This window comes from Alligator mississippiensis, chromosome 3, assembly GCF_030867095.1.
Source record: "Alligator mississippiensis isolate rAllMis1 chromosome 3, rAllMis1, whole genome shotgun sequence".
NCBI lineage: Eukaryota > Metazoa > Chordata > Crocodylia > Alligatoridae > Alligator > Alligator mississippiensis.
Window position 1 is genome coordinate 181261707 of NC_081826.1, and position 23777 is coordinate 181285483.

Genomic DNA, 23777 nt, shown 5'->3' on the forward strand with positions numbered 1-23777 from the left:
GATATGGAAAGTGCTCCATGTGCTCCAGAGCCTCCCTGTCTACGTAGATAGTGCAAGGGGTGGTGGAGAACCTTCATTTTGGCGATGTTCAGGGACAGGCCAAATCTCTTATATGAAGCGTTGAAGAGATCTAGGGTCAACATAGGGTCATGCATATCCTGTGCAGCAATCATCCGCAAACTGAAGGTCATGGATATCCTTGGTGGTGAGTTTCGTTTTTGTTCAGAAGCACCCAAGATTAAAAAACTTGCCAGCCAATCAATAATGGATACTGACACCGGATGGTAGATCATCTCAGATGAGGTGGATGATGATGGTCAGGTAGATGGTGAACAGGGTGGAGGCGATCACGCAACCTTGTTTGACCCTGGTCTGGATTCCGAAGGCATCAGTTTCAGATCTTTCACTCAGGATGGCTGTGGTCATATCATCATGCACAAGTCTCAGCATGGTGACAAACTTCAGTGAGCAGCCGAGGCATTGGAGGATAGTCCACAGAGCTTCACAATTTAGAGAACTGAATGCCTTGGTCAGGTCAATGAAGGCAAGGAAGAGTTCTTGATTTTGCTTCTGACATTTTTCTTGCATCTGCCTGGCAACAAAAACCATGTCCACAGTGCCCTGGGATAGTCAGAAGCCGCACTGGGTTTCCAGAAGGATTTCCTCAGAGACAAGACAAAGGTGGTTCAGGAGGATGCAGGCCAGGATCATACTCACAATAGACAGGAGGGAAATCCCCCTGTAGTTCCCACAGTCAGATTCCCTTTTCTTGTAGATGGTCATGATGGTCAGGTTCTTGAGATCATTGGGGATGTTGTCTTTGTCCCAGAGGCAGAGAACAAGCTGGTGGAGTCATGATGTGAGCCAGAAGCCACCAGCATGGTAGACAGCTGTGGGTATACCATCTGGCCTGCAGGCTTTGTTGGTTTTCATTTGTTGGATGGCTCACTTCAGCTCTCCGATGGTTGGTGAATCGCCAAGGAAATCCACCACAGGGCATTGCATGACAGCTTGGAAGGTCTCCTCTGATACAGTGGACTCCCTCCAAAGCTCCTTCCAATGCAGACTGATGGTGTCATCATCCTTGAGGAGCCAGGAGCCATCCTGTGATTGGAGGAGGTTTTGTCCAATGGAGCGGGTTCCATAGGTTGTCTTGGTAGCCTGGAAGAAGTTACACATTTCCTGGATCACGCACGCCTTCTCTACCCACCAGTTGTTCTTCATGTCACGGATGCATCACTAGACCTCAGCCTTCAGCTGGTGGTACACTGCCATGTGTCATCGAGTTCATGGATGGCTTTGCCAGGCGATGAAAGCTGCATGCTTCCACTTGAGCAGATCGTGGTTCTGAGCATCATTGGTGTTGAACCAGTCCCGATTTCATTGTGATGCAAACCCAACAGTCTGGGTGCAAGCATCTTGGACAACAGACTTGAGTTGCTCTCAGTCTGCCTGATTTCATAGATTTTATAGACATTAGGGCTGGAAGGGACCTCGGAAGATCATCGAGTCCAACCCCCTGCCCCAGGGGCAGGAGGTCAGCAGGGGTCATAGGATCCCAGCAAGATGAACATCCAAATTTCTCTTGAAGGTGTTCAAAGTAGGTGCTTGAACCACCTCCAGCAGCAGTCTATTCCAGACCTTGGGGGCTCGAACTGTAAAGAAGTTCTTCCTTAAGTCCATCCTGAAACGGTCCTGAAGGAGTTCGTGACCATTTGACCTTGTTATCTCCTGGGGCGCTCTGGTGAACAGACGTTCCCCCACATTCTGGTGAGTACCCCAATAAACTTATAGGCAGCCACCAGATCACCCCTAAGCCTGCGCTTTTTCAGGCTGAAGAGTCCCATAGCTCTCAGCCTCTCATCATAAGATCTGTTTTCCTGACCTCTGATCATGTGCATGGCTCTCCTCTGGACTCTCTCAAGCTTCTCCACATCCTTTTTGAATTGCGGAGCCCAAAACTGGACATAGTATTCCGGCTGCAGACTCACCAAGGCCGAGTACAACAGGAGAACAATGTCCTGGGATTTGCTTGAGAAGCATCTATGGATGAAAGCCAGTGTTTTGTTCACTTTACTAGCCACAGCATCACACTGAAGGCTCATGTTCATCTTGTGGTCAATCATGACCCCCAAGTCCCTTTCATCTGTAGTGCTAGCCAGCATAGCACTGCTGAGCCTATAAGCATGCTGTGGGTTTTTCTTCCCAAAGTGGAGAACCTTGCATTTTTTGGTGTTAAACACCATCAGGTTCTCATCTGCCCATTTCCTGAGCCTGTTGCGGTCATCCTGGATTGTCCTCCTGTCCTCAGGTGTGGATGCTCTACCCCAGAATTTGGTGCCATCAGCGAACTTGGCCAGTCCGCTTCTGACACCAATGTCCATGTCATTAATGAAGCTGTTGAATAGTGTTGGCCCAAGGACAGAGCCTTGAGGGACCCCACTGGTCACAGGGCACCACAACGATTGACTTCCATCAACCACCACCCTCTGAGTCCGACCACGGAGCCAATTCCCTAGCCAGCAGATCATGGTGAAGTCAAGACTGCAGTTGGCCAGTTTTGCCAAGAGGTGATCATGGGATACCAGATCGAAGACTTTTTTAAAGTCAAGATATATGACATTAATCTCCTCTCCCTTGTCCAGGTGCTAGGTCTCCTGGTTGTAAAAGGAGATAAGATTGGTCAAGTAAGACCCACCCACAACAAACCCATGCTGACTAACCCTCAGGATGCTGCCATCAGCCAGTCTGTTGAGAATGGCCTCTTTGATAATCTTTACTAAGACCAGCATAGAGGTCCAGCATAGAGGTCAGACTGATGGGCCTGTAGTTTGCCAGATCTACTTTCCTCCCTTTTTTGAAAATAGGCATGACATTGGCCTTCTTCCAATCATCGGGCACTTCATCAGAGCACCAGGAGTTCTCAAAGATCCGTGCCAGGGGCTGAGCTATGATGCTAGCCAGCTCCTTGAGTACCCTGGGGTGTAAGCTGTCAGGGCCAGGGTGTAAGGTGTCAGGGCCTGGATGGAGATGTCATCAGCGGTACGGACTTGCTCCAGTGCACTACACAACTGGACCTGGAACTCCTCCTGCTGCCCAGTGTCCTTCAGAGCTGTGACGTTCAGCCATCTCCGAGCGGCTTTCTGGGTCTTCTGGTGTCTTGGTGCCAAGCAGATGTTCATCGCCAAGTGCACTAGTCAGTGGTCCGTCCAGCAGTCTTCAGATCCCTTCATGGCCCTCATGATGAGCATGTTCCTCAGGTCTCTACCTTGGACAATGATGTAGTCCAAGAGGTGCCAGTGCTCCGACCTCAGATGCCTCCACGTGGTCTTGAGCTGGTCTTTCTGGCAGAAGACAGTGTTCAGCATGATCAGGCTGTGTTGGGTGCAGTTGGTCAGGAGCATGATATCATTGGCATTGGCCTTCCCCGTGCCATTCTTGCCAATAGTTCCACTCTAGATTTTGTGGTCATGTCCAACCTGGCAAATGAAGTTGCCCAAGAAAATGACCTTGTCACCAATATCTTCAGGCTTATTTACAGTGTGTCAAAATAGGAGGAATACAAAAGTATTACCTCCCATCCACAGGGCTTAGTGGAAGCAACTCCCCCACCAACAGACTGGGTTTTTTTAGGCTCTGTAAAGCAGTAAAGGGAAAGCCTACTTAAGCCTTTCTTGGGGGATCCCTATATTTCAGTATTTTCTTCTATTTGGAACAGAGTAATCTAAAAGAAACACCTCTACTAGCAGAAATGAAAAGACTACTTTTTGTCATTGTATCTTGATTTTCATTTTATGTCTATATCATATCTTCAGCTCTAAAATGGGAGTAAATATTGCCATACATTATATATATGCTGTAAAGAGATGTATAGATATTGTAGTGATGATGCACATTCTACAGTTTTAGTCTTCATCACAATGGATACAGTCTTTTCATGTTGTCAGACTGGTGGCCCAAAAGGACACATTTGGAATTTGCTACATATTCATTAGCAAGCTGGAACATCGGTAGAAATCTTGGGCTCTCTCCCATGTGATGCAAACAAGAATGATCTTCCAGGTAACCGTATACAATAAGTTGTATTCCAAGAAATAAGAAAAAACACTACTAACCTCAAACTCTCAAAAAGCAAGTTCCCTGATCTACTCTCTATAGTGATAGGCAGGAAACTACCTGGTTTGGTGTAGGTTTATATAAACCTGCACCAAACATTTAGGTCTATAAGAGAGTACTCATGTGGTAGATGCTCCTAGATTCTGGTATTTGGAGTATAGAGGCATAACACTTCTGTAATAGGGATATGCAAAGGCAATCTTTTGCAGGGAAATGGAGTATTTAAAATGCTGATTGGTTTCTATTAATGGTATCCAGGATTAGAAGCTCACTGTGCAAGACACTATATAAATACAGGACAAAAAAATGGTCCTTCTCCAAAAAGCTTACCATTTAAGTATCAGGCAAGAAACAAAATCTAGATATAAAATGAGGGAGTACAAGAAAATGAAAACACAATGCTGGTCAGTTTGAGGAAGCAGGTACACACTAACAGCAGTATAACCGTCACCCAAGTGAGTTTTAAGAAGGGATTTGGAAAAAAATAAGTATAAGCAGTTTTGTTCTTAAGTCTACCACATTTTCATACATACCTTGGAAAGACAGAGTGAAGGAAGAAGAAAAAAGAACTTCCCTTGTAGTAACGGAGTTGCAGCAGGTAGGGAGCAAAGCCTGCTCACTATTCAGCTCCCCATATAGATTTTACTTTCACTTTTGCCCTTAACCAGCACAAACTGTTCTTACCATATTTCTAGCATATAACGCACACTGAAATTTCCAGCAGCTGTTTTTTGGGGGAAAAGTGTATTCTGTATGTGAGAATATATGGTATATTAAAAAACGTTCACACATAGCAGTATGGAGATGTTTTATTTTATGACAATGGAAATGATCATCCCATGATAACAGACACACACTTATTTTTTTCACTGCTTGAGGTAGGCAAGGTAGGGAAAACATTCATAAAAGAAGGTTACCCAAGTTGGATTTTTAAAAAATACAAATATACCAAATGTATTCAGTTTTGCTGGTTTACAAAATAACAGTACAATGAAACAAAATACCACAAATCAAAAAGGGTCAACATCAGATTACTATTTAATTTTTTTTAATGATTCTTTGATTATGGGCCAAAGTTTTCTATCCCCCTGCTCCAAGCCCATTTTATTTAGGTCTTAAGGATTAAAGAGTGTCTGAAGCAAACACACTTTATGACTATGAGGTACATGCCCTTCTTGAACTCTGTATCACTCCATACATACTACATAATTTAGGAGCAATTATAAACAGATTGAACAATCAATAATATCTTAATTTAGCAAGCATAAACAGTAATCTGGGGAAAGAATTTGCAATGATTTGCATAGAAAAAATAGAATATTTGTCTTCCACAGTATCCTTATATTTATTTTTTACTGATTTGAATGCTTTCTGGAGGTGAACAGAGTCAAAACTGAGAACTTACTGATATTCTATTTATATATATAAACCTTTGTATAATTTTAATAACTCCCACCACTAGCCTCTTAAAAAATAAGCAATTCTAAATGTGTTCAATCTAACCTAAGATGCAAAGATACTCTAGGAGGAAAGAGTTAAATTACCTTTTGAAGGTTGGCTTCCACTGATTTCATGTAACTAGCAATTAATTCTTTATCTCTGTTGAAAGGAGAAATGAAATGTTAATAAAAATGGAGACTTTACTAATGCAGAAGTTACTTTTATACCAACAACATCACAGTATCATATCAATGATTCAGTTCTTTTTTTAGAAAAAAACTTATTTGTAACAGCCTATTCATTCTCAGTCATATTCTCATGTGCTTCCCCTTTTTGGTATTCAGTACTGAAGTGTTCATAGTTGCACAAACTTGTATAATATACAGACCACCATTTGTAGCATCTTTCTAGAAGAAGGATGCTTTTGTGTGAATCAGAGAAAGTCAAGCTTGCAGTGTATTTTAGCAGTGTCACTAGATAACCAGGTGGCTGTTTTGCAGATTTTTCTTTACAGTGGCCAATAATCTGTCTGGCAGACAACACCAAAGGTTATGTTGAATTGGCACCTTCTGGTATTGAATTCTTCTCTCAACATGATTGCAATCAAGCACCAGGTGTTTTTGATAAGGGAATACAGAGAATGAGATGCTATTGGGAACTTTTACACATGTTCCAGGGATGGGGGGAAGGGGCAGGGCTTTAGGGGAGGGGTGGGGCTCTGAGAGCCATTCTAATTAAAGTGCCACCACAACTCCTCCATCAGTGTCGCTGCACTTAAAAATGGTGGTGGGGATGCTTGAACTAAAACCTGTTCAACAAGCTTTAGTTCAAGTGCCCCCACCACCATTTTTAAGTGCAGGGATGCTGATACACAAGACGCAGGAGGCTGCTGGAACACAGCTATTACCAGGCTCCAGCAGACTCAATTAATCAAGTCTGCTCCACTGTGTTGGAATTCCAGCATGTTGAAGTAGCTTTCACATTTGTGTAGAGAACCAATGGGTGCCCAAAGTATGGGTATCTTTTAGTACTGTTGGATATAACTTCACCGGGGAAGATTGGCTTGAATAGCTCAGCTGATAGGATCTTGTCAGGTGGATACCCTGGAAATGTGGATAGATTTACTTACTGTCCATCCCTCCCAGGATTTATCAGTGAAACTTGAAAAACGATGGTGGGAAATCTCTGAAAAAGTGTATGCTATCCTGTAAGATATTCAGAGAAGTCATGCATAGTTTCCTAAAGTTATCCTTTTATTGTATTAACACCTTTAGGAAAATTGTGTCCTTTCACTTTCATGTACTGAGAAGATGGAAAGATCTGAGCAAGACCAGGAATTTTTCAACTGCATTCAAGAAACGTATGTTGGGTTCGTAGAATTCAATTTGCATGAACCTGTCAGGCTCAGATATACTAGACAGGGATAAATATATTATACCTAGGACAGAAGATCCTATCCACTGAGAAGACAAACTGGGGACCTCTGCCAACTACTGTACTAAGTTGGTACCATGATATTCTTCAGTTTGGAGTAACAAGAATGACCATTTCCTCCATGGCAGGGGGTTGGACTTGATGATCTGCTCAGGTCCCTTCCAGCCCTACCAACTATGAAATGAAACCCCATTTTTATTTGAATACATTACTTTGTTAATCACAGAATCATAGAAAATTAGGGTTGGAAAGAAACTCAGGAGGTTATCTAGTCCAGGGGTTCCCAACCCACAGGCCACAGCCTGGTACCGGGCTGTGAAGGGTTGGCTGCTGGTCCACAGGAGGCTTGGCTGCCAGACCGGAAGTCCAGAAGCGACTGGCATACTGTGGGCCAACAGCCAACCCTCAGTATAAAAAAGGGTTGGCTGAGTGACCACAGGAGGTTGAGCAGGAGGTTGGACTAGGTCGGGGGTCACCAACCTTTTTATGCTGAAGACTGGCAAACTGTGGACCAGCAAACTGTGGACCAGCAGTGACCAGTATAACCGTCACCCAAGTGAGTTTTAAGAAGGGATTTGGCTGCTCAACCTCCTGTGGTCACTGCTGGTCCACAGTTTGCTGGTCCACAGTTTGCTAGTCTTCAGCATAAAAAGGTTGGTGACCCACAACCTAGTCCAACCTCCTGCTCCAAGCAGGACCATCCCAACTAGATCCTCCCAGTCAAAGCTTTGTCCAGCTGGGTATTTAAAAACCTGCAAGGACAGAGAGTCCACCACCTCTGGGTAACCTGTTCCAGTGTTTTACTACCCTCCTAGTGAGAAAATTCTTCCTAATATCTAAACTAAAACTTCCCTTGCTGCAACTCGAGACCATTGCTTCTTGTTCTGTAATCTGCCACCACTGAGAACAGTCTAGCTCCATCATCTTTTGAACCCCACTTCAGGTAGTTGAAGGCTGCTATTAAATCCCCTCTCAGTCTTCTCTTACCTACACTAAATAATCCCAGTCCCCTCAGCTTCTCCTCATAAGTCATGTCCTCCAGCCCCCTCACCATTTTTGCTGCCCTCTGCTGGACCTTCTCTAATTTGTCCATATCCTTTCTGGAGTGGGGGGCCCAAAACTGGACACAGTACTCCAGATGTGGCCTCAATAGTGCTGAATAGAGGGGAATAATCACTGCCCTGGACTGACTGGCAACATACCTATCAATGCAGCCCAGTATACCGTTGGCCTTCTTGGCAACAAGGGCGCACTGCTGGCTCATATTTAGCATATTGTTCACTGTAACCCCCTGTTCCTTTTCTCCAGAGCTGCTGCCCAGCCAGTCAACCCCAGTCTGTACTGGTGCATGGGATTGTTCCATCCTAAGTGCAGGATTTTGCACTTGTCCTTGTTGAACCTCATGAGATTTCTTTTGGCCCAATCTTCCTATTTGTCTAGGCCACTTTGAAACCTAGCCCTACCCTCTAGCATATCTACTACTCCTCCCAGCCTGATGTCATCTGCAAACTTGCTGAGGGTGCACTCCATCCCATCTTCCAGGTCACAGATGAAGACACTGAACAAAACCGGCACCAGGAGCGACTCCTGGGGCACTCCACTAGATACCAGCTGCCAACTAGACATCGAGCCATTGATTATTACCCTCTAAGCCTGACGCTCCAGCCAGTTGTCTAGCCACCTTACAGTCCATTCATCCAGCCTGTACTTCCTTAGTTTGCCTGCAAGAATGTAATGGGAGACCGTATCAAAAGCCTTGCTAAAATCAAGGTATACCACATCCACTGGTCTCCCCACATCCACACATATCATAGAAGGCAATCAGGTGGGTTTGGCATGATTTGCCCTTGGTGAATCCACACTGACTATTTCTAATCACCTTTTCCAAGTGGTTCAAGATGGATTCCTTGAGGATCTGCTCCATGATTTTTCAAGGGATTGAGGTGAAGCTGACTGATACGTAGTTCCCTGGATCCTCCTTTTCCCCTTTCTTAAATATGGGCACTATGTTTTTCCTTTTCCAATGATCCAGGACCTCTCCTGATCGCCAGGACTGCAGTGTGGGAGCTGACCTTGCCTCTGAAGACTGAGTCAAAAAAGGCATTGAGTACTTCAGCCTTTTCCTCATCCTCTCTCACCAGGTTGCCTCCCCATTCAGTAATGGACCCACACTTTCCCTGATTCTCCTCTTGCTACCGACATACTTGTAAAAACCCTTCCTGTTACCCTTCACATCCCTTGCTAGCTGCAACTCCAATTGTGCTTTGGCCTTCCTGACTTCATCCCTGCACACCTGAGCAATGCTCTCACATAGTTTACTGAAGAATTCCCTGTTAAAACCAAGCTGGTCTTCTGTCATACTTCTTAGTCTTCCTGTGTATCAGAATGGTTTGGTCCTGCACTCTCAGTAAGACTTCCTTAAAGTACAGCTAGCTGTCTTGGATTCCTCTCCCCCTCAGCCTGGCTTCACAGGGGATCCTGCCCATGAGTTCCCTGAATGAGTTGAAGTCTGCTTTTCTGAAGGCCAGAGTGCTTACTCTGCTGCTCTCCATCCTTCCTTTCCTCAGGATTCTGAACTCAAATCATCTCATGGTTAAGCTGCCCACATTGCCATCCACTACTACATTCCCCACCAATTCCTCCCTGTTTGTGAGCAGCAGGTCAAGAAGAGCATGGCCCCTAGTTGGATGCTCCAGCACTTGCATCAGGAAGTTGTCCCCAACATTCTCTAGAATTCCAGAAACTTCCTGGATTGCCTGAACACTGCCATATTGCCCTCCCAGCAGATGTCAGGGTGACTGAAGTCCCCCTTGAGAACCAGGGTTTGTGATCGGGAAACTTCCGCTAGCTGTTTGAAGGAACCTTTATCCACCACTTCCTCCTGGTTTGGTGGTCTATAGCAGACCCCCACCATGACATCACCCTTGTTGCTCTCCCCTCTAACCTTAACTAAGAGACTTTCAGCAGGCCTATCTCCAATTTTTTGCTGGGGCTCTGAACAATCATGTAGCTTTTTTAAAGAAAGCGCAACTCCTCCTCCTCTTCTCCCCTGCCTGTCCTCCCTGAACAGTTTACACCTGTCTATGACAATGCTCCAGTCACGCGAGCCATCCCACCAGGTCTCTGTTATTCCAAACACATCATAGTTAAGTGACTGTGCGAGGACTTCCAATTCTTCCTGCTTGTTTCTCAGGCTTCATGCATTTGTTTACAAGCACCTGAGGTAACTAGTTGATTTCTCAGGAAGTATGAGAGCATCTCCCCTGTTGCCCCTTCCTGCTTGCTCTTCTTCCAGGTCTCCCACTTCCCCACATACCTTAGGGCAGGGGTGGCCAATCTCAGCCTGAGAACAAGCCAGAATGTAGCAATGTACATTGCCAAAGAGCCACAGTAATATGCAATGATGTGACATAACAGCTATGGAAGCTGGTCACCTTGTGCTTGTCAAAAGAGTCAAGGAAACACATATTAGCTTCTGAAGAGCTGCATGTGGCCCCGGAGCCACCAGTGGGCCACCTCTGCCTTAGGGCTTTGGTCTCCATCCTCTAGCAAACCTAATATAAAGCCCTCCTCAGTAGGGTAGCAAGCCTGTCTGCAAAGATGCTCTTCCGTCTCTTCATCAGCTGGATCCCATCTCTTCCCAGCAATCCTTCTTCTTGGAAGAAAATCCCATGGTCTAAGCAGCCAAAGCCCTCCTGGCAACACCACCCATACAGCCAAGTGTTGATATGCACAATGCATCTGCTCCTGCCTGGGCCCTTTTCCTTGACCAAAAGGATCAATGAGAACACAACCTGAGCCCTCACTCCTGCCTCCCAGGAGCAGGGCCAGGGTGGGGCGGGGAAGCTCACTGGGCTGGGGTGAGGGCAGCAGCACCCTTCTGCGGGGTGGGGAAGCTCACCAGGCCGGTGTGTGGAGGTGGTGGCCACTGTGTGCGAGCTTCCCTGCCCTGCAAAGGGGCGCCACTGCCCTCGCCCTGCCCCGGCCCACCTCCTGGGAGGTGATGGCACTCCTTCCCTGCCCACCCACATGTACCCCCTAGGACCGGTCCAAGCATCCCCGGGGTACACATACTCTCCCGGTTGACAACCTCTGATATAGTGAAAAGATCCTCCCTTGAACCCAGGTCCAAAATTGTCAAAGAAGCCAACTTTTTGGATTGGAAGCACATAGGAAGTGATCATTTAATTCCTTCATATAACAAATAGATCATTAAAATACAGTCACAAACTGGCATTCCAGGACTTTCAGGCTAACGTGAGAAAGGAGCATGAACTGATTCAGGAATACAAAATGAGTTGATACATGCATTGGACCAAAAAAAAAATCAAATGTAAACCCTAAAATAATGTATATGTTTCCTCTATAGGTTATCGAGAGTCCATTAGGCTAATCGACATGAAAATTACATGGAATACACATGGGCTGTGTAGGCTTTCTGTATGTAAATAGCCTGGAGCAGCCTAACCTAGAAGTTTGACTGGGAAGATTAGGCTGACTCCAGATGAATGTCTGCACTGCTTCAAAATGCAAAGATGAGTTTCTTCAATAGAAGATGCAAATGAAAAAGGAATAGTTCCTCTAACTCACTGCATCTGTGTGTGTGTGCATGTGTGCATACACGCGCACGCACACACCTATTGTGCCTCCTGGTGGTGTCTCTTGGGGAACAGGTAAGACAGCTCCAGGAGGAGGTGGCAAGGCTCGAAAATATCCTCCACCATGACGAGTTCATCAATTTGCTGCTGGAGGAGACCTCCGGGACTGTGGAGGAAGAAATGCCAGAGACAGTGCAAGAGAAAAGAGGACGTGGACACCCAAGAGGGTGGAAGCTGGAGACTTGTGACTTCTGGCAGCAAGCAGAGATCTTCATCTCCATCTGCAGTGGTTCATCTGGAGAACAGATATACAGCCCTAGCAGCAGAGAGGGAGGAGCATGTTCCATTGGTGGACGAAGACAGGCCAGGCCTCACCAAGGTGTAAAGGATTGAGATGACTGCCACCAAGAAGCGATGGGTGATAGTGGTTGGAGACTCCCTTCTGTGGGGGACAAAGGGAGTGATCTGCCAACCTGACCTGTTGTCTCGGGAGGTCTGCTGCTTGCCTGGAGCCCAGATCCAAGATGTCATGGAGGGACTACTGAGACTCATCCAGCCCTGGCTACCACCTCATGCTGCTCATCCATGTGGGCACCTATGATACTGTCAGGGGAGATCCTGAGCATATCAAAAATGACTACAGGTCTCTGGGTCTAATGGTGCTCCATCCCCGCCTACCTGCGTGCCATCCCCGCCTCCCTGCTCAGTGTCTGGCCGTGCACTCTCCTCCCCTCCCTCCGCAGCATCCAGCTGCAGGGGATACTTAGACTAAACAAGTTTTAAAACCCCTGCACTATACAATGTGTGTGTTACCATGAGCAGAAGAACCAGACCACTTTGGATGATATATTTGCTTTGTTTCTACTGCTTAGTGAATTAATTTCAGACTCTTAAGAGAAACCCCCCAAAGATTTCTCATGCAAGGTCTAATTTGTCCATTGAACAAGCTCTATGTATGAGACCTTAGAGCTACAGACAAAGATAGATCAGTGATACCTTTCTCAAACACTGCAACTCTCTCTGCTGGATTTTGTTGAATCATTCCTTGTTTTAGAAGACCCTAGAGTTCTTTGTCTCTATTCTGACCCTTAGATGGACTCTATTCTCTGATAGGCATTACAAGTTCTTGCTTAAGGTCAGCATCAACAGGTATGTCTCAAGCACAGCAAGCAGGTTCTGGCTCAGTTCTTGTGAAGTTGAGGAAGATGCTCCCTTAAATGTCATCTAGTAGAAACTAGAGGAGGGCTTGTTAAGCATGCACAGATAAGTTTCTGCCAGGTCTGCTGCCATCAAAGGTCCCTTGGGATGCCTATACATGAGCAGCAAGGCTGCTAAAATGCACTGTAATTACAGCACATTGGACCAGATTTGATTAATTGAATTTGCTGAAACATGGCAAGTACTGCGCTCCAGCAGATTCCAGCATCTCACGTATCAGTGACCCCACACTTAAAGATGGCGCTGGAGGCGCTTTAAATAAAGCTTATAAAATGAGCTTTAGTTAAAAGTACCCCTGCTGCTACTTAAGTGCGGGGACACTGATAAAGGAGACGCAGTCACATTTTAATTAGAGTGGCTCTTGGAACCACTCTAATTAAAAAGTGTTCCCCCCTGCACTCCCACAGCATGCGTATAAATGCCCATGGTGGTTGATCCTGCAACTGTTTAGTTACTTGAGGTGTGGAATCATCTGGACTTCTTTCTGATTTTATTCCTAGTATGAAAACAACAGACCAGGCCACTGGGCACCTTTCATTTAGAGATCAGTTGTACTGTCCTTAACTCTAGGAGATGCAAGGTCTCCTTCTCTTCCTTGATGGGTTTAAACATACGTTTTCTTTGGAGGAGGAACAGCTATGCTGGGATGTGTCCTGACACAGTTGATTCACTTCATTAGTGTTTACAGACCTTGGCCAGGGCTGCTGTCTTGCACGGTTGAGCCCCTGCTGCTCCCAGGGCTTCAAGGGCCTGATCCTGCAAGACAACAGCCCTGAGTATTGCATGCCTGACTCAGGTATGCATCTGTAAGTGGAGGAACCCCTCCAGAGTTGGGGTGCAGCAGTGAGATACTCTTGCAGAGTTCCTTTATTTGCAGACACCCATCCTAAGTCAGGGCATAGCTGCCTGATACATGCACTGCAGAAATCTACTGCAGAGGGATTCCCAGGGTATGTCTGTGCAAGCACACCCTGCAGGGGAATTTTTACATCATGCAATAAGAAGTCTACTCCTATAAGGCGTTACAAGTGGTGACTACCTTTGGTCACAGCAACATTTTGGGGTATTTGAAACATGACATTTGAAGGGGCTAGGGTGCCCGATTACTTGTGCTGCCATAAACATTTCTACGGTGGCAAATCTGTTTGCACCTGATGTCTTCTCTAACTTGAGATTGGAGAAGAGCTGAAAAAAGGATTTCAAGAAAGTGGACTAAATCTACACTGGGTGCATCTACATGTGTGCTTTACTGCCAAGTTGACTAATTAGCTCTGCAGTAAAGTGACAGTCTACACATGTGTGCTGCTATTGGGGCACAGTATACTAATTCACACAGCCCTGGATAGAACTGTTCGGAGACAGTACTATCTGATGGCAGTCAGTTACTACGCCAAAATACACATATAGACAGTGACCAGGGACGTACGTTGCGTCCGGTCAGCACAGCCAGCCAGTGGCTTGCTCCGTCCTGGCTCAAATGGATGTTGTTCCAGGTGCACATGTAGACATTGCACCCAGGAACAGTTGACTCCAGTGCAAACTGCTTCAGAGTTTATCGCATCGCCCTAATTTCACATGTAGATACACCCACTGCCTCTATATCTGCAACAAGAGAGGGGCAGCAAAAATATTTCAGTCTGGGGAAAAGGTTTGGAAAATACTATTTTTATAAGCAAGCTAAAATACTTTTCATATACTGCACTGGTTTATTTCATAAAAATAAAAAATAATCAATTATGATAAATAGGTAAATTAATATGGTAATATTTTTTCTTGGTTTAGTTCTTTCCTGTCATAGGAAGGAATAATTTAGTTTTCAAAACAGTCTGCATCTAAGAAAATATAAATCTTTTACTTAAATATAAATAAAGCATAAAAAACAAATAAATCCCCCCAAAATTGTTTTCGTTCACTTATCTTGCTGCACATCCCACAAGAAAAATCTTGCAAAATAACACTTTATCTTATTCATACTATGCACTTATGAATTTGTTTATGGTTTTGTTTTTCACTAGTCAAATGTACTATAAGCACGTAACTATAAGCATACCTAAAAATAAAACCTAACGAGTTACTAATTATGAACCAAAAATATTTAGACTAAGTATAACAAGAAATGTTATATTTTCTCATATAAAATATGCACCATTTACCCAAAAATTGGGTGCATATATGAGGCAGGAAAGTTGATTTTCTGCTCAGAAGAGAAAAACCCTGCTTTGATTCCTGATCCATGGTGCAGCGGCTGAGACATTACAATTCAGTCAGTTGAATGGCTCATTGTTCTTCACTCTACAGGTATAAATGATCCTCTCTCCTTTTCAATGGTCTTCATATTCTGCTAATCAAGCTAATCTTCCTTGGGGTTATTTTACTGTCTGCTAGTTGTTCCTGGTCTCTCTCCTCCAGTTTCACAGCCCTGATGACTTTAGCTCTGTTCAAAATCATAAATCCACCCTGGATACCAGTTTTCAGAAGCAGGTACAGTTTCAGCAGGAAAGGGAGGCTGTGTGAATCAGCTGAAAATAAGGTTCCATCCCTGCTCTATACAGCCATAACTCTAGAAAAATCTTGTTTTTCCTTTGTTCTATCTTTCAAAAACAAGCTGCAAATTATATTCTGGGGCATGTTGTAGGTGAAGAAATAGAGTAATGCACTGTGAATATTTTAGGTTTTTGCCGGGGAGTAGTCAAGTCCAACTAAATTCAGGGAAACTACTTTAGACCATGGATCTCTCAAAAGTCGTCCCCAAATTTTTCCAACATCATTACATAAAAAGAGAAATCTCTGTATAGACTTATGGCTGTAATTAAAGGCCATTGAAGTAAAAAAATGGTTCCCATTGACCTTCATATCCGGCCTATTTTAAATGCTTAAATGTAAATTGCATACCTGTGCAAAAATGATATGGAAACAATGGAAATAAGCCATCTCATTTCTTAAATAAACATGCATTAGATTTCAGATGCTGCAAAAGATACGTTAGCAAATTTGTAAAATAACGGGCAAACAAAAATGTTGGTGCTATTTCAGGACACAAATTTTTTATTTTATGGGATTATTATATAAAATATACACTTAGTATATTGAACTAAGTTTTCTCCTTAGAAGATATATCACTGAATTTCAAAGCGAAACAGCTATACTTTTGTTTTCTAGCTCTGCATTATCCAAGGCTAAAACCCTGTGCATGAAAGTAAAAATTGATCTTTTGTCTGTTTTAAGTGATCTCCCCAAGGTCCCAGTGCTCACTTTGCTGCCATGCGGAGGGCACTCTCTGCATCATGGATGCTCTCTTCTAGTCGACGCTTGTCCTGCTCCAGCTGGGTAAGATGTCTATTGAGCTGACGCAGAGATTGATCTTTTCTTCTCAGCTCCATCTTTGCCTCGGAGAGACTCTGCAAGCAGACAGAAAGCAGAGTTACTTGTCAGCCCTGATAATTAACTTCAATTTATGCCATAGGCTATTAAACAAAGAGGAATACAGACTGACTGTGAAGTAGATTTGGGCCATTACATACCAAGGTTTTACAAATTTTCTGCCAAATACATTACTTATTTATTAACAGAAATGTAATGTTTAGTGCACTGTACTTTTATATCTGCTGTAAAACATTTATAAAACAATTTGTTGACTCTAAAGTGTTATAAGTACTTAAAAATACTACAGTCTAAGCACATGAAAATATGATGAATATGGTATTTTTTTTAAAAAGGTCTATGTATTTACAAAATACTTTAAAAAAATTTCAGAGAAAGAAAGAATTCAGAAGTAATATATTTGGCAATATTACCCACATTTCAGAAAAGAGGAGAGTCTCCAAGGCAATCAAAAGAAGTACCCAACAGTTTTTCTAGGGCACAAAATCAGTGTTAACTGCATCTCAAGTTATGGCTAAAACATCACCTTGTGATATTTTGACTATTTTGCATGACTTTTCTGATCTCCAAAATACTTTGCATTTTTCTGCTCCCTAATATATACACAACAATCTCTTACTTAGCTTTAACATTAAATGCTTAAAATCAATTCAGACTAATTCAACAGAAAACAAATAGCACAGAAAGCTGAACAAGAAACATGGATAGAAAAACTATAGTCAGAGTTGTTCACTATTTCTGTTATACATGCTAATATTGCCAAAATGTTCTACATTGATCGTAACATCTTTCAGGTCTGACTTCCAGTTCTTTTTTTCTGTATGATTGTTAGGGGTGGGGCATTACTGATCTGCTTGCACACTTTGGTAATGTATTCTTTGTATATTTTTGTTTATGCCTATTTCTTCTTCCTCTTGTGTCTTTACATATTTTAAAAAATACAACCTGGCTTCAAACATTCTTTTATGAGCTATAATGTTTACTGTAACATTTTTCAAAGCAAAGTGGGCAGCTCTGGTTATGCAAATGCCGAGCTAAGTTCTTGTGTACTGTTTTGGAAATGAAGGGATATGTTCTATGTAATAACAGGAGTTTTAATATTTATATTAAATATTCTGTAGTGCCTTTCTTTTTATGATCAAAAGCTCTCAAGTCACTGGGTTAAAGGTATAGTTTTCAGAAGCAGTGAGTACCTGCAACTCCAGCTGAAGTCAGCATGAAATATGGATGTTCAGCTCCTGTGAAAATCAGGCCCAAGACATGCCAGCAAAGTAAATAATTTCTAAATTACAAATAGGAAGGGAAGATTAAGATTCTGGCCAAGGTGACAGTCTGAGCAAAACTAAGAACAGAAGCTAGAAAAGATCCTAGGACCTGATCCAGAGAGGATGCAGTGCCACAGTTGCATGCCCCTTTTGTACCACAGTACAGGAGCAGAAGCCATTGACTTAAATCCCTCAAGCATTAAGAATCTGACCCCCTTTCTGCTCTCAGCACTCCTTTCCTTCCCCTCCATGCTCAGCAGGTACATCTCTTCCTCTTCACTCACCCACTTTCTCACCTACCACCACTGCTGTCCCTATCTGATCTGGGGGCAGGGAAAGCTCTACAGCCACTCCTGCCTCAACTAGTAACTGAGTCACAGACAGCAGCAATGATGGTGAGTGGGTTTTCCAACTCTGCCCAGTCCTCCCAGGTAATCACTGCCCCTTCGTATGCCCAGAGGCATAAGTAGGGAGGGCAAGGGGATGGGGAATAGGAGGAAAGAGGGCTTTCTGCTGAACACAGTGGCTAGGGACAGACATTCGAAAAACCTGAACCTGAATTGATTCAATCTTTGCAGGTAAGTCTAACCTGGCTAGGCTAAACCAGTTTGTAATTAAACAGCCATCCCCTCTGGACTGGAGAAATGCAGGCACATGCTTGCAGGAGCTCCTTCCACAGTGCTGAGCTGAGGAGGTCGTGGTCAGGCCCCAGCAGGACACACTGATTAGGGAGGGGTTCCCCCACCCCCTCACTGTTGATAACAGAGCATTGAATTATACAGCAGGGAGTTACACAGGGAGTTGTTAGCATTTATCAGCCCACCAATAAAACCAACTGCCTCTCTCATTAGTTCAAGCTTTTGTTAAACACCTTTTCTCCAAGGAAGGAACAGAAGCACATTACCAGCTACCTGTTGATTAGCTCCAAAAATCCCTACACTGACACAGTCCTGTCTGCCTTTGTCCCATCTCCCACAGCACAGACTGCAGCCTGCATGTGGTATATTAGCTAATGCTGAGAGGTATCTGTGTAAGGCAGAGGGGAGAGGGAATCCTGCTTGAGCAGGGAGTGGCGGTGGCGAGGGGGGTGAGCAGGAGGAAGCCAGTCAAACCCCTCTGTACCTGCAGTCTCTGCCAGAGCTGCAGCCAGGGAGCCAAGGAGCAGAGCCAGCCCTGCTCAGCTACAGCAGAGAGCAGAGCCCCACCCAGAGTTGCAAAACATCTGGGATGCTGGAGGACTCCAATTTAACTTAAATCAGGAAGGGATGTGGGACAGATATTGCATAAACCGGTTTGACCCAAATCTGTTAAGTCTGATACTACATTCAACCCGGTTTATCTGAAACCAGTTTCAGCCATTTTTAAACTGGCTTATGTGCACAGAACATCTGTTCTGTTATAGGTTTAAACCAGTTTCTGATCACTTAAACCGATTTATGTGTAATGCCTGTCCATAGCCAGAGAGGAGGGGAGGGGTTCCAACAGCAGAGGGATGGAGAATGAGGCTCTTATCTGAATCACAGACTTTAAGAAGTTCTTGGCTCCTGCTTCCATGGTGTGGTCTGCCCTCCCTGGTTTTGGTGTGGGGGTAGTTGGGAGCAGCATCAGTTAGTGCTCCTGCACCCCATTTTTAAAATCCTGGATCCATCCATGATAAGTCTTATAATCAGGTGGTTATGCTTTCTCTCAGAAAAGAAAATCCCTTCCTTCCTATTAGAATGTTTGATCTTCAAGTTACAAAAATTTCTTCCCTCTACAAAATGTATTGCTTAGAATTCCCTATTTTTAATTTATGAAACACAAAACATCATTTTCAAAATATTGATTAGGTCACCAGCTTATTTTAAAAACATCTGAGTTTACAACAGAAAAGGAATTAAATTTATCAATCAGGATATTCAGACTTAAAAACTGCTACCATAGATGAAGTATTTCTTTCATAAAACATAAGGTAAACATCTGTTCATAATGACCTATAACTTGCAGATTCAAAGAACTTCCCAATATATGTTCTAACTTCATGTTAGGAACGTTCTGTGTAGTTTGTATCAATGAATATATATTCATTGCATACTGCAAATATGTATTAAGAAGAATATACACAAACATCTTAGAAAAAATTGCAGAACACTAAGATTATAACCTCTCCAAAGGAAGTTTAGACCTAATAAGAGTCCATAGCCCTATTTATTTTACAGTGCCAGACAAGGCTGCTTCAAACAAATAATATTAAAGAGCAAAGTATAACGCTGAAATAATGTCTACTGGCAACAGAACTTATATGCAGTGTGTACTACAATTTCAGAACAAGTACCTTAATTTATGTCTCCATACTATAAGTAGTGTGAACTCCTTAAAAAAATGCTCATAAGTCAGCTTGTGCTATTAAGCTGATGTTGCATTAGAGATGAAATTATACACTACTGCTATAGAAACCTCTCTTTTGGGTAGCACAAAGCCTAGGCTCCTCTCCTTCCTCTTTTCCCACCTTCTGTATTCAAATCACTCATTTCACTACATACACTGCTCTATGCTATCCTTTCACAGCATCTGATGAAGTGAACTTAAGATCATGAAAGCTTGTGCTCTCTACATATATCTTATCTAGTTAGTCTGTAAAGTCCATGCCTTCTGCCTAACTTTAGACTAACACAGCTACTGAGGACAAGTGTGGTAGCCAGTCTCTACAGATATGGGTTTCTGGGATAATAAAGACATACCCAAGCCCTCGGTTAAGAGAAATATTCATAGAGACTCTGTTTTTAATAATCTGGGTTTTGTTAGGCAATTGTCCTACTGTTAAAATATATATTGGGTTTTAAAAAATGCAGTTTGGATTCACTGCATTTACCACTGGTCACAGCTCCTGGGCCCAAGTAGCTGTACCTAGTCACAGACATGCTAAATAAATCACAACTGATACACAGGTACTGTACTCCTGGGCCAAATCTAAGAGTGGAAGAGTCATGGGATTCCTCCCTAGAGAGGCAGAAGCATGAGGCACAATAGCTAGTAACAATTACTTAGAACCAAGGACAGAAGATGCAGTTAGCCACAGACTGTGACCACAACTTTACTGGCTGGTGACACAGAGAACACATTAAAAGCCAAACCTAATGCTCTCACCACACTGATGATTTATTATTTTAAACAATTGCAAAGCAATCTGCAGAGGTGTGCAACCATTTGGTAATTTGATTGACCATAAATTCTGCAACACAAACAAAATGGATAATGTAAAGATACTATTTGAACCTTGTTTTTGAAGTTCTTTGCCATTGCTGGATTAAAGCAAAACTTTTAAAACTGTTTGAATACTGTTTGCAGTGCTTTAAAGTAATGGCTGCTAAGCCTCTCCTTTTTTTCTTCTTCAGATTGATCCAATTAAAACCCTTGATAAACTTTATGGACTCTAATATTTCCAGCTGAGTGACTGAAACAAAGAGGGTGTGCCTCAAGGCAGCAAGGCAACAATGATAAGCAGCAGGTTAGCCACTAATTTCTCAACCAGGGTAGATTGTGAAAGTGTGATGTTCTGATATCCAAGAAACTGTTCAGGAGAGAATAGGATAAATCAAGTTTAATAACTCTGCTCCTAATTGTTCCCCCAATGCTCAACTCTAATTACTTGGAGAACTCTCCTGACTGTCACCTGATATTAAGTTGTTGGAGGCTGAGTGTGGAACAGTGAGATAATCAATAAACATTTAGTGGGGAGAAGAATGAAGATCCCGTTAAGCAGTGGGAACTTGCAGCACCCAAAGCCCTTCTGCTCATGAGAAAACCTATGGGATAGCCATAGTGATTGCAAAGCAATAATCCAAAGCACCGTTTTTAGGCCTTGAGGCCTTTAGGCAACAGTACATTTGAGAAAAAAAGGTTAACACGGTCACCCTAATTACAGCACACTTTCACATACTTCATATATAAGCGAAGACAAGCCAATTAGGTAGAAAGGAAGATAAGGGAAGTTTTATTTGTATACTAATTAAACCCCTGATGAAATTAAAGGAAAAACATACAGCTCTGTAATTGTGTCTGAGAAAGGTCACTTCAGGTTCAGTTATCAGAAAAGCGCAGCCTTGAGATATTTCACTTAATCCACAATATAGCCCCTATTTCACTCCCTGGGTCTTAATATTTACAAAAATAAGAAAATTTCAAAGCCTGATAGTACATTTATCTTGAAAAGTTGCTGTGGAAAATTTCAATTGTTAGAAAGTTAAGGCAGAATACGATAACAAGAAAGGAGGTGTAAAAAAAAAGCCTCCACATAGAGTGCATTACACAGCTTTATGAAGATGCTGAGCTTTCACTTTGAAGCAGACTGATATATATGAAGAAAACTTATAAAACAAAGTCCAATTTGTTCACATGCTTGATCTAATTAAATTTAGATGTTTATGTAGTCATTTGCTCATTCACATCATCCAGTTCATGCAACTATAGCCTACCAAAAATCACCAGAAAGTTTTTATCACAATCCTCTGACGAAGGTACTCGATTCAAGGGCTGTGGAAGGAAGGGGCTGTTTAGGGTTTTTTTTCCCTCCCATAAATTACATGTGAAATGCAATTTTGCTGGTGGTAACAGCAAAGTAACTAATACCATAGAAGAAAGTATCTCATGGGTTGCACGTAGGCTGCATTAGAATAACCAAGCATAATTTTGTTTCTGCAAAGCCTGCACTCTTAGTAGCTAGAAATCCTTAAATTGTGAACGGCAACAACAAAGTTTAACATTGCTATTCTTTTCACGTGAAAGCATTTTATTCCACCAATCATTGGGGAGTCTTTTAAAGGAGAAAACTGACTACCATGCAGCTTAAAATCATGAAAAGCACATGTAACAGCTTAACACTGGAAGCATATTTTGAGAGTTCAGCTAAAGCCAAATCAATTCACTTCAGAAATCTGAACTGTATTACAACAGCACAAATCAGTACTACAAAGATGGCAATGGAAGCCAGTGGCAATGTTTACATTATGAGCCCTGTTGTAGGATGTAAGATCTCATTTAATATTCATTTTCCATGATGGATGCAACGTAGATAATTGATCAATACAAATGAAACTTTGAAAAGCCACTAGAGTCTATATAAATCACACAAAAATGGCCTCTTACAAACTCACAAAAGGAGGAAAATGAGAAATTCAGCTACCTTGTATTCCTCCATCCCCAGATCCACACTTCGCCATTAGTATATCTTCTATAAACTATGGGCCACACAAAGACAATCTTAGCCCTTACCCTTTTTCTCATTTCTGCATGTGCCCCTTTATCCAAATTCCCCCACCCTCCGCTAACATAAGCAGCTATAATCAGTTGGTGCAGCTTGTATTGGTTGTGATAGCCTGGTAAAGGGTTGTGTGCAGAAGGACAGTTAAAAGGGATGATGGAAGGCTGGCACCCCTAAGGAAGCAGAATTAAGGCTGCAGTGCTTCAAAGCAAGGATACAGAAGGTAGGAATTGGTAGCATCTTAATTCTTCACTTTCTTGATTGTGTCGAATGTATTAACAGTGTGAACTGTCTCATGATTAATTCTATGTATATTAATTTATTTTGATGCTTAGTTTCAGGATGTAATAATAGAAGTGGTTGATGAAGATTTCTAATCTGAGAGGTACAGCACGTGTTTTATATATCAGTTATATGAGTCATATATGTATATATATGACTCATATAAATGAGAGGTACTGCATATACACTCTGTTGTACAAAATCTGACAGAAAAGCATCTGATGGAGGTGGTTAGGTGTGCATTTCATTCTCAATAATCAAGGCAGAACATTTGCTTTTAGTTATTTTCTGGTGTATGAGATGTACTCTATCCCTCCCCTCTATCCACCTCCCCCAAAAAATAACATTATGGAAAAATTCCATAAGCAATTGCTCTCAGGGTAGGCTTGTGCACATGTGCCTTCAGAGCAACTGATAGAGAGGATGGGAGGGCAGCAGAAGGGACAAGCACAGGGTTGGCATAAAGGTCCTGCTCTCACAGATGTGACCTTTCCAGGTCCACACTGGAGAAATAGGCAGGGGCTGCAGAACTGTTAGGGGTGAAGCAATCGGGATGGAAATCCCTGAAGGTTGGTCTACGGTGCACGTGGAGACAGATGGGAATGGCTTTTCCTCATCAGTGATGTAGCAACACTACTGGTATCCAATTTCAATGATCCAGTATTTTCCTTCTATGGCTTCAGTGTCAGATGTGCCTTATTGTAAGAACTCCTTTTTTGCATATGTTGGTGGTAAGGGCAGAGTGGGAGGAATCATGCACCAAAAATATAAACAGTGAAAAAAAAAAAAGCAAAACCCCACCAT

The 23777-nt window shown here is 42.9% G+C and overlaps 1 protein-coding gene across 5 annotated transcripts in view; it reads right to left on the reverse strand.

Moving 5' to 3' along the window:
- Positions 1 to 23777, reverse strand: part of CCDC171 (coiled-coil domain containing 171) — a 356091-nt gene that overhangs the window by 109534 nt on the left and 222780 nt on the right. For all 5 annotated transcript variants that reach the window (XM_059724699.1, XM_059724700.1, XM_059724702.1 and 2 more), the window contains 2 exons: positions 16059 to 16204; positions 5661 to 5715 (listed from right to left, as the gene is read on the reverse strand). In XM_059724699.1, coding sequence (XP_059580682.1) covers positions 5661 to 5715; positions 16059 to 16204 — 201 coding nt within the window. The remainder of the gene's footprint in view (positions 1 to 5660; positions 5716 to 16058; positions 16205 to 23777) is intronic.